At 39.4% G+C, this 11733-nt stretch overlaps 3 protein-coding genes across 3 annotated transcripts in view; 2 read left to right on the forward strand and 1 right to left on the reverse strand.

Moving 5' to 3' along the window:
- LOC124456576 overlaps window positions 1–9605 on the reverse strand; it is a 28951-nt gene extending 19346 nt beyond the window's left edge. The window contains exon 1 of the mRNA XM_047006995.1: window positions 9414–9605. The gene's annotated coding sequence lies outside the window, so the exon portion shown is untranslated. The remainder of the gene's footprint in view (window positions 1–9413) is intronic.
- LOC124456562 lies at window positions 1446–4280 on the forward strand. Its single transcript, XM_047006981.1, has 3 exons — window positions 1446–1681; window positions 1831–2585; window positions 2660–4280. The coding sequence occupies exons 1-3, from the start codon at window positions 1446–1448 to the stop codon at window positions 4162–4164; spliced, it is 2496 nt and encodes an 831-aa protein (XP_046862937.1). The 3' UTR covers window positions 4165–4280.
- LOC124456563 lies at window positions 4228–5268 on the forward strand. The gene has a single exon (XM_047006982.1). The coding sequence runs from the start codon at window positions 4228–4230 to the stop codon at window positions 5266–5268; it is 1041 nt and encodes a 346-aa protein (XP_046862938.1).
- Window positions 9606–11733: the final 2128 nt, after the last annotated feature.

The raw sequence follows: 11733 nt of genomic DNA on the forward strand, positions 1-11733 counted from the left end.
TCTTGTTCTGAGTTCAAAGTTTTGACCTTCCAACTCAGAAAACGCAGCCCTCATCATGCAATGTCTTGCAAATCCGCATAGTGTAAGTGTGTTCAAGCAATTTTGAACTTCTTCCAAACTTTTACAAGAGTTTCTATAACTGTAAATTGGAGTTTTTGTTCATTATATACTCATTCTGAGTTTTAAACAAACTTCAAAATTGCGAATACGTCGCCAAACCTTCCAGTGCGCTCTTCTGTCAAAGAAAAAAATTGGCATACAAAGGATGTTTTCAAGAAGCTTTTCGGAAACTGGTTTGTGTAGGTAAATAAAACATCTGACCTCGCAATGATCATAAAAATGACAAAGGCAAGCGTAAATGTAAGACAAATGCATACTAACGCTTTCCAAAAGCACAATTGAATCATATTTTGCAAAGAGTTAAATAACAAAAACTTATGCTTTATGATGTGTGTTGCCATACTAATCGAAACAAAGAAGGATATTAACTGTGCGTGGTCCCTAGTGGCAAACACAGTACCGAAACAAGTCACAAGAAGCTTTATGCAAGAGATTTCATTGGCACTCACAGGTTGTATTCTAGCAGCGTAAGTTGAATTATGCGCCGTGAAATTTCGATTTTGTAATGTATTTTACAATATATTTCGGCATAGCTTTTCTACAGTACATATAGGCTACTTGGCTTGTCGGGTATGCCATTTCAATTTTCGTAAACTATTGCAACACGTTAAAAAGGAAATTGATTTTGTTAAAATGTGCAATGTGCATAGAACTGGTGAACTATGATGCTATTGATAACTTTAAAATTGATTTACTCTTGTATTTTAAGTGCGCGTATTGCAATAAAAATTTTTAACTGCCTAAGCCAAGAATATATTGATATGAAAATTAATTCTTGAAAACATATCAGCAACAACTAGCTTTTATATTAAATTAGTTTTTGGTATGACTTGGTAATTTAAAGATCTACATTAACCGGTATTGGTCTCATTAATCTAAGTCCATCTGGATTGCTGACAAACTGCACGGATATAATTATTTAGCACTGGAGTTTAATTTATGCATGTTTTAACTGACGCGTAATTTGACGCGCAATATTCATTGGGATAAAAGGGATTTGAGTCTATAGTGCAGCTGACAGTTACCACATGCTAACCAGGGCGAAAGCTTCATCATTGTATTACTTTATTATATCGGCTAACCTGTATTGAAATTAATGTAGATCGTGAGGACCCGGCAAAGAAGTGAGTTCATGTATTTTCGTTTGGTATACTGTTAAACTGCACATTTGTTATTTACACTATATCATTACTTACTAGATCGAAGAAAAAATTATTTACTTATAATCTATACGATTCCGACTCACGCATCTATCGGACTGCTAACCTGAGAATCCACAACATTCGATTTCTGAAGAAAAATTAATCGCGTGGAGAACCTGAACCATGAGTAACGAAGACGAGGCACTGAAGACTGCTAAGCTCAAACGCCGAGCAGCCAAGTCTACATTGACAAGACTGGGAAAGGCCTTGAATCATCTGTGTATAAATAAAAGACCAGCAAACGAGGTAAGCGACTATCTCGTCAAAGTAAAACAAGCGTTCGACAACGTGGTAGAGAAACATGAGCTCTATGCAAATTTGATTATGAACGATGAAGCTTTTGAAGCAGAAGAGCATTGGTTAGATGAGTGCCAAAACGAATTTTAAAACTTGATATTGAGGCAAAATATTATATCGAACAATTGGTTTCAGTGAAAACTTCAGAAACTAGCATCAGTCAAAACGAGCAAAATTCGTCTGGAATGATCGGAATGCAAAATGTTGACAGCGCAAGTAATATGAGCCCCGCAGCTATTGAAGAAAACCCGACCAGCGTAGGTGATGAAATGAGCAATGTGGCGGAAAGTTCCCACGCGGTAATTTCCGAGGAATCTGTCAACGCTCCCACCGAAATAAGCCCAACAAATGAGGAAAATTTTCCGAATCAAATTACTTTCCAATCTGAAGTAAAAAATGAATCTGAAAATACACGAAGTCCCTGCGGGTTTCAAATGGAAAAACCAAAGCTACCAAAATTTTCGGGCGACGTACGTGAATATGCAATATTTCGTGCGGATTTCAAGCATACAATTGAATCGAGATATACAAAACGAGATTCAATAACACTACTGCGAACTTGTTTGAAAGAGAAACCACTTGAATTAATAAAAGGTATTGGTTCTGATTATGATGCAGCGTGGGAATACTTAGATTCCATTTACAGGGACCCTCGGTACGTATCAGACACCATAACGCAGGACATCGTTAAATTTAAAGCCCTAGAAACAGGAGAGGACGCGCGTTTCTGTGATTTAGTTCATTTGGTTAGGCGGTGTTTCAACACGTTGAAAGAGGTAGGGGTTCCGAGTGACATGGATAACAGCCACATGCTATCCATAATTGAACAAAAGATGTGTCCAGATGATCGAAAAGTGTGGTCGAGAGACTTAGAGAGAGAAAAGCCCGCAACCCTTAAAGCGTTGATGAATTGGATGACAATTGAGATGAAGTCGCGCATGCGTGCAACAGCCCCAGTCAGGAGTGGTACGTCTCTCACTCGACGCAAAGTCAATCATGTCAATGGTACAGTCACGGAAGAAAGTAAAAACCGATTCAAGTGTTGGCTCTGCAAGAACTCAAATCATTGGCCGGACCAGTGTCAAAATTGGCAGCGATGTCTGTCGATGAGCGAATAAAAGTTGCGAAAGATAATCACGTGTGTTTCAGCTGTTTGAAGAAAGCGGGTCGGGATCATCGTCAAGCAAATTGCAACAGGCGAAAGCAATGCACCAAGTATGAAAATGGAGTCCAGTGCACATCCAGTCACCATCCGCTGCTGCACAAAACAGGTGCAACCATTGCATCAGTAACTGGTCTAAACGACTCAATCCTACCAGTGATTTCTGCTAACATTTGCGGATCAAATGGTCTCTACAAGCGCGGCAACGTTCTTCTGGATTCTGGAGCTCAGATAAGTCTAATCCGCAGCGAAACGGCGGAGAGTCTCGGTCTGAAAGGGAAAGACATCTCCGTTAACATCATAAAAATAGGTGGAGAGGAAGAGTCAATCTGCACAAAGAGCTACAAAGTTCAAGTAAGCAGAATCGGAGAATCAAAGAAGTATACAATCACTGCAGTTGGAATACCATCTATCAGTGAGGATGTCAAAGGAATCAATACCGGGAATGCAAGCGAAAAACTCGGATTACCAAAGGATAAGGTGAAGCGTGGAAAGGGCCAAGTCGACTTACTTGTTGGAATCGATCATGCATACATGCACACGGGTCAAACAAAGCAAGTCGAACATGTTGTCGCGAGAGAATCGCCACTCGGATGGGTTCTGTTCGTATCATCAACGGGACAGTCAAACATTGCAACAACAACTGTATTACACGTGAGGTACCCAGAAGCAGTTGATTTATCAGAATTTTGGGCAACCGAAGCTATGGGAGTAACAGTAAAGCCGTGCACCTGTGAAGCTGAAAAATTGAGCCAATCCGAAAGAGAAGAAAAGCAAGTGATTGAACAGTCTGCAAAAAAGGTTGGAAAGCAGTGGATGATTCCATACCCATGGAAGAAAAACCCCCAAGACTTACCAGATAACAGAATCCAGGCATTGAAACGACTAGAGTCAACTGAGCGTCGATTATTGAAAATTCCTACGCAAGCAGCAGCGTACAACAACAAGATGACAGAAATGGAAAACATGGGGTTTTCTCGAAAGTTATCCGAGAAGGAAGTTAAGGAACACAAAGAACCAGTCCATTACATCTCCCACCCTGCAGTTCTAAGACCTGACAGTACAAGCACCCCGGTTCGTATCGTTTTCAACTCCTCCGCTACGTTCCGAGGACATAAGCTGAACGATTATTGGCAAAAGGGGCCTGATCTTCTGAACTCTCTATTCGGAGTTATTCTCCGTTTTAGGGAAAATAAAGTTGCCCTCACTGCGGACATCTCAAAGATGTATCACCGAGTCCTTATCCCTGTCGAAGACCAGCAGGTACACCGATTCCTATGGAGGAATTTAGAGATTGATAGACCTCCGGACACTTTCGTTATGAACGTACTTACGTTCGGTGACAAACCTGCACCTGCGATGGCCCAAGTTGCCTTGCGGTAAACTGCAGATGAAGGAGCATCAGAGAACCCGAGAGCAGCAAAAGTTATAAAGGACAATTCTTACATGGACGATATTCTGGATTCAGTTGCTACAAATGAAGAAGCAATCGGGTTGACTAAAGCAATCGACAGCATCCTTGATAATGGCGGGTTTCATGTGAAGGGATGGCAATCAAACGGAGAGTTGAACAGGAAAGACGAGCAAGAAGATGGTAATGAAGTTGATGTTCCTCATGGAAAACAAGAGTCAAAAGTGCTCGGCCTGGCCTGGAACAAGAAAGAGGATGTGCTTAAGTATAAAGTAAAAGTAGAAATATGCCACACCCAACAGCCAAAGTTCACAAAGAGGAAGATCCTAAGCCAAGTCGCTAGAATATATGACCCAATAGGCTTTGCAGCACCTTACCTTATAAGGGCAAAGATTGGTTTGCAGGAACTGTGGCAGCAAGGACTCGACTGGGACCATGAACTATCGCAAAGTGATCAAACAAAATGGTTGACGTACTTTAAAGAGATGGATCAGTTAAACGAAATATCGTTGGAAAGATGTCTATGTCCCGTTGTAATGATTGAGCCACCGATCTTATGTGCCTTTGCCGACGCATCGCGAGAAGCATTTGGAACATGTGCATATTTGAGAAGTATAGGACCTAATGGAGTAGTGAACGTACGGTTTGTTGCAGCAAAGTCACGAGTCGCCCCATTGAAAGAGCTAACAATACCCAGATTAGAACTACAAGCAGCCGTGTTAGCCAGCCGTTTATGCAAGACCATCCAAAATGAACTCCGTATACCACTAAAAGAGAGTGTCTTGTTTACCGACAGCGCAATTGTTCTTGCGTGGATCCGCAGCCAGAGAAGACGACTCAAACCATTTGTTTCAAGTCGAGTAGGGGAAATACAAAGCAACGTCCAACCTGCTCAATGGAGACACATCCCAACGGATCAGAACGTGGCAGATGATGTATCCCGTGGTCTCCGTGTTGTTGAGCTGTCGGATAGATGGAAAAACGGTCCTGAATTCCTGTACTTGCCAAAGGAAGAATGGCCGGTCGAAAACGCAAAACCCGATGCAAAAGAAGTTGAAAGGGAATGTAGAAGTTGAAAATTGGTAGGTGCAGTCACAACGTCAGTAAACGTAATTGACAGTGAAAGGTTTTCAAGTTGGAGAAAGCTCGTACGAGTTACTGCTTGGGTTTTGAGAGCTAAGTAAACATTATTAGCAAAGGTACGGTCGACAGCGAAGGACACAGCAAGAGGAGATTGCTTAACACCGGCAGAACTCGAAAGAAGTAGGACATTCTGGATTAAAAGAGCTTAAACAAAGATTCGTGCACAATTGAAATCTAACGAATTAAGATCTCTGAGCCCTTTTACCGATGAAGAAGGCACTGTTAGAGTTGGCGGAAGAATTGATAACTCATTAGTCTCTTACGAAACCAAGCATCCTGCTCTCTTGCCCTATAATCACCGAATCTCCAAATTGATAGTGGAAGAGTTTCACAAAAAAGGTCACCACGGGGTGGCAACTACGGTAGCAAAAATCAGAAGAATGTATTGGATCATTCGAGCACACGATTTAGCAAAGAGCATCAAGGCAAAGTGTGTCACATGTCGAGCAGCAAACCCAAAAAACTGAATCACAGATAATGGCCAACTTACCACCACAGCGACTTCAACCCCATTCCCCACCGTTCCACTACACAGCATGCGACTACTTTGGACCACTGACTGTCAAAGTGGGAAGAAACAAGAGAACGAAACATTACGGAGTAATCTTTACGTGCCTAAATACTCGAGCAGTCCACCTAGAAATCGCCACCGACTGTTCAGCGATGGAATTTATCCAGACTCTGCGAAGATTCTTCTCAATTCGGGGATACCCAGCAGAAATCTTGAGTGATAACGGTACGCAGTTTGTTGGTGCATTGACCAATCTGCGCAAAATGATCCAAGGAGCTGACAAAAGGCTACTTCAAGACTACTGCGCGGAAAAGGGAGTACAATGGAAGCTTAGCACCCCAGCGGCACCACATCAAAACGGATGTGCAGAGGCGATGGTGAAAAGCTGCAAACGAGCCCTGAAGAGAGCGATTGGAGAACACATACTTACTCCGTTTGAGCTGTATACTTGTTTACTGGAAGTAGCGAACTTAGTAAATCAACGCCCAATTGGACGACCTCCGAATGATCCCGATGACGACTCATATTTGTGCCCCAATGATATGCTCCTGGGTAGAGCATCTGTTCAAGTACCACAAGGTCCATTTCAAGAAACCAAAAACCCCAGAAGAATGGTGGAGTTTGTGCAAAAGATCGTGGACTCGTTTTGGAAACGATGGACAAGAGACACATTTCCATTACTTGTCCCCAGGAAAAATGGAATCAGGAAAAGAAATGTGCGAGTCGATGATGTGGTAATAGTGGCTGACGGAAATGCTGTACGAGGAAAGTGGACAGTAGGACGGATAGTAGAAGGGTACCCGGGAGAGGATGGAAAGGTACGAAACGTAAAGGTCAAAACAAGTTCAGGGGAGTACTCGAGACCAATCACCAAGATCGCTGTGATTCAAGCAGCAGAAGAAATAAACTGATAAGTAATGTTTCTTTATCGGGGAGGATGGATTGCTGACAAACTGCACGGATATAATTATTTAGCACTGGAGTTTAATTTATGCATGTTTTAACTGACGCGTAATTTGACGCGCAATATTCATTGGGATAAAAGGGATTTGAGTCTATAGTGCAGCTGACAGTTACCACATGCTAACCAGGGCGAAAGCTTCATCATTGTATTACTTTATTATATCGGCTAACCTGTATTGAAATTAATGTAGATCGTGAGGACCCGGCAAAGAAGTGAGTTCATGTATTTTCGTTTGGTATACTGTTAAACTGCACATTTGTTCTTTACACTATATCATTATTTACTAGATCGAAGAAAAAATTATTTACTTATAATCTATACGATTCCGACTCACGCATCTATCGGACTGCTAACCTGAGAATCCACCATCTTTAGATTGACTTAGCGATAAGATAAAGCATGGTGGCAATAATGTGATGTATCCTGTACACAAACTGCATGAAGATCAGTAGTAGATTGAAAAGAAGCTTGTGCTGTCTCTTAAGGCAATGAAAACGGAGGTTGTGCTGTAAAAAAAATAATATAATTTAGCAATAAGATAAAGCATGGTGGCAATATAATATTTAATGTAACTAACCTGATGTATCCTGTACACCAATTGTATGAAGGTCAGTGGTTGATTGTAAAGAAGCGTGTGTGCTGTCTCTGGAGGCAGTGATAATAGAGATTGTGCTGTATCTCGAGGCAAAGCCAATGGCTTATGATTGGCATCAGTAGAGCTTCTGGAAATGTGCACATCACCAAACAAATCATTATTTAAAAATATAACAGGGACTTCACAAACTATTCCTGTGATGTGTATTATATTAAATTACACATTTTTCCACATTGACTGCATATTTAATTTATATATGATGAGTATAATATTGTCAATTATTTCGTTTTTCCAATCAAGATGCTGAAATATGGTGCATTAACATACACATGTGCAAGTAAAACAGTTGATGCAGCTTTTAAACCACGGAAGAGGACAACAGAAACTCATACATGATGCTCAGTTATGATCTGTTTGTTTGGTCACACCTAAACTGGTTTACTCTGAAAGAGCCGTTGCAAAATTGCTCCATCAATGCCAATCTGACCATGAGCCAAAAATGGCACAACAAGAGATGTGTGCATTGACATTAATATTTCGATATCCACACCAGCTGGAGTTTTGTCAACAAAAGCTTCCATTATGGCAATTTCCACTTGTGCAGCGTTCATTGCCTTGGTGAATCTGCAGCCTGACATCATGTGACTCCGTTCCATCAGAGCAAGGCATGCTCTATGACGAGAAACGACAGAAGCATTCGGTCCTCCCAGCAAAATAAGCTCGCATAAGAATGGTCTATTATCTATAGCACCATGCCTTTTTTTAGATTCCCTAATCCTTCTTCGCTTAGAAGCAGACGGGCGCTGTGAAGTAAAATTTCGCGTCGTGACAAAACTCCTCCTCGGCACATTTTGTTCGGTAGTGTTCGTAGTTGGTACAACTGATGTAGACCGCCGTCTACCTGTATTAGAATTGAAAATGTGACTTACTTTAGCTTTGTTTCTGCACTTGTTTGAGGCGAGATTCTTGAAGAATGTTCGTTTAAATTTGGCAGAATTTGATCAACAATGTTTGTATTACTATTTTCCGCCATTTTAGTTTTCGTCCATACGTAGTTTTAAAATATTTGACTCGTCTCCAATCCCTGTGGGCTTGGTAGCTCAACAGGTAGAGCGGCGGACTAGTATCCCAAAGGTGCGAGTTCAAATCTCGTCCAAGTCACATGTTTTCATGTGACGGTAAAATAAACCGTGTTAATATTTATATTATGTGTAATCTCGCTGTTGTTGACAGGGAAACAGTACCCAGTTCATCGAGAAATATAAGTTTATTGTAGAAGTTAATAAAACTATAATGGTTGTATATGCTGTATTCTTATTGGTATTACTCATTTTTTACCAGCTATACTTGATTCTTGGAGAAAAAAGTTATAAAAAATGTAAAACTCATGCTGGAAATATTCTGGTTCGTATATATTTTTATTAAGTGATAGCTTTAAAATAGAACTCCGTCCTTTAAATGACGTCACGCGCTCAAAGCAAATTCGCATTAAAGTGCCATGTTTGAACACAAATTTCAATGCGTTCCCCTAAATCAAATTCAGTGTGCAATAACTCAAAATGATCAGTAAATACAAAGAAAATGTTTATGTGAAAAAACGAAGTATGAAAATTTAACTTCAGTAGCACTTTAAATGCATTCGTCTCATGTAAAATGCGACGTTTGAAACAGGCATAAGCAACGTGTCACTTGTGTGTCGTAAGTGAACAGGGTAATGTTATACACGCACGTCGCATAAAATGTTTGATAAGTATCATTGACGACAAATTAATATGAAAAAAACGTTTTTTGGTATACTGAATAGAAATTAAGATGAAAATAGACATAAATTGTTGTATGCAGTTACATACGAGAAAATACTGCTGTATTTTAATGAACATTCCGTTGCGTGGTGAAAGTAATTGTCGTAAATATTTCAATCGTTATTTAATATTATGCTCTGCGAGAGTAACAAAGAAAGTTTTTTGATAAATATAGCAATTTGACGATACAATTTCGAATGACTTACCATTTTGTGTCAAACTGTTTGTCAATTTGCGTCTGCAACCATCTTGTTCAAGCGATTATTTGGGTATTTGGTTCTCCGAGTAGTGCAAAATTAGGTAAGGCGAATGACACCTTTGTCAATATGCATTCGTCCGTGTCGAAAATGCAAAGTATAGCACGCTAATAGTGAGCAAATAAACATTCATGGTTATGATAAAACATAGATAAAAAAACTTATAGTCGATTTGCATCGCGCGAAATCTTCAAAAAAAAATACTATGACTTATGTCGCACACGAGAGCTATAGCTTAGCAAAATTTCATTTATGACAATTGGCCAGAGGAAGATGCTTTCGTTGTGCCTTGCACTTATGCACAGCTTTCATCATTCATTCATGGCCAGAAAGACAAATTCTAAAGTGCTCGGTAATTTTAGTTACAAATGAAGAATGTTACATGTTTGTAGATGTAGATCGTCCAGGTTGGTATAGTCCTGAGAAGGACTGCTTTTGTTGTTTTTGACTGACGTTTCGACAACCTTAGCGGTAGTCATCTTCAGAGTCAAATGAGGAGTAAACGTGAGGTTAGCCGCATTTGTTATCTGGTTCTTACGTCATTGTATTTTGTGTACAAGAAACGTGTGGGTGTCAATTGTGTATTGTTTGCTAGTGGATTTGACAATCCAAATAGCCTCTTGTGTGTTCAACGGCGACTTAATTCTAAGTCCTGCTTGTACGAGACCAAAATCCTTGCAGCGGTGGTTGAACCAGAGTTGTTGGCGTATGAGTCTGACGTTGCTTGCAAAACGTATGTAGTCGTTAGCAAGTAGTTAGCTCTGTCGTCCAAATGATCGTAATAAAGTAAATTGGTTGAGCCCGAGAGTATCGTTACATGTTTGTAGATATAGATCGTCCAGGTTAGTATAGTCCTGAGAAGGACTGTTTTTGTTGAAAACCTTAGCGGTAGTTATCTTCAGAGTCAAAATATATTTATACTATTTCTACAAAGTATGTGCTAAACTGCAACATATATAAAATCGTACCAAACCAATTGCTATGCTGCTTTAACTCGCAATCCTTTACATGATCAATACCCAAGCATGTGATTGGTAAAAGCAGTTAAGAAGGTGAAAGAAAAACAAATAGAATATTATTTACCAAATTCATAACATCAGTTACACTCATTAGCAGATATAACTTTTTGACGTTTCCTTCTTCCCGTTGTAACTTAAAGCCAGTTTCAAATATTTCGTGAACTTTGGTGGCAGCCAAAACGGCGTACGCAAAAATTTGATTTCCACTTATTACTTAATTGTGATTTCTATCGTATGCGCAAAGATCGTGACTAAAACACCACACGAGTACATACGAGTACATACGAGTAGATACGAGTGACATACGAGTACATACGAGTGACATACGAGTACATACGAGTAACATACAAGTACATACGAGTAACATACGAGTACATACGAGTGACATACGACTATTTTCTGGTCAACAAATGAGAAACAACACAATTTCTTCAATACATTGATATTTGCGTTTATTTTTCCTTGTATTTGTGTGAACTTTGGGGCAACCAATTGATGGATTTAAATGCTGAAAAGGTATTTTATTTTCATACTACATTCATTTGTATGTTTTAGTTGAATTTGTTATGGATATTTTGTCGATGCGATTTGCCAGTATTTGAGCGCTTTTTGACACACTTCCACCTAGGAAATACATATTTATGAAAGCAATTATACATTCATTTTGGTCTTTAAGATACTGATTTTGCAGTTAAAAGACTGAATTATATCAGCTAGAACTTTAAAAACATTAAAAGTAAGCTGAAATTGTACGCATAATATGATATATATACGTAACACACTGCAACTCTCATTTAATCCAAATATATATAATGTACATTTATTTCATATAGCACGTTTTGAAAGCATTATTTATACGTTGTTAATTTAATCGCTTTCATAAATATGTATTTCCTAGGAGGAAGTGTGTCAAAAAGCGCTCAAATACTGGCAAATCGCATCGACAAAATATCTATAACAAATTCAACTAAAACATACAAATGAATGTAGTATTAAAGTAAAATACCTTTTCAGCATTTAAATCCATCAAATGGTTGCCCCAAGGTCCACGCAAATACAAGGAAAAATAAACGCAAATAACAATGTATTGAAGAAATTGTGTTGTTTCTCATTTGTTGACCAGAAAATAGTCGTATGTCACTCGTATGTACTCGTATGTTACTCGTATGTACTTGTATGTTACTCGTATGTACTCGTATGTCACTCGTATGTACTCGTATGTTACTCGTATGTACTCGTATGTACTCGTG

This window comes from Xenia sp. Carnegie-2017, unplaced genomic scaffold (assembly GCF_021976095.1).
Source record: "Xenia sp. Carnegie-2017 unplaced genomic scaffold, XeniaSp_v1 HiC_scaffold_56, whole genome shotgun sequence".
Lineage (NCBI taxonomy): Eukaryota > Metazoa > Cnidaria > Anthozoa > Malacalcyonacea > Xeniidae > Xenia > Xenia sp. Carnegie-2017.

What these genes read in the sequence shown, in the direction of transcription:
- LOC124456562 (XM_047006981.1), top strand. Translation starts at nt 1,446, where the DNA reads ATGAGTAACGAAGACGAGGCACTGAAGACTGCTAAGCTCAAACGCCGA. An exon ending in TTTGAAGCAGAAGAGCATTG is followed by an intron (nt 1,682 to 1,830) that starts GTTAGATGAGTG and finishes AAATGTTGACAG; the next exon opens with CGCAAGTAATATGAGCCCCG. An exon ending in AACAGCCCCAGTCAGGAGTG is followed by an intron (nt 2,586 to 2,659) that starts GTACGTCTCTCA and finishes AACCGATTCAAG; the next exon opens with TGTTGGCTCTGCAAGAACTC.
- LOC124456563 (XM_047006982.1), top strand. Translation starts at nt 4,228, where the DNA reads ATGGACGATATTCTGGATTCAGTTGCTACAAATGAAGAAGCAATCGGG.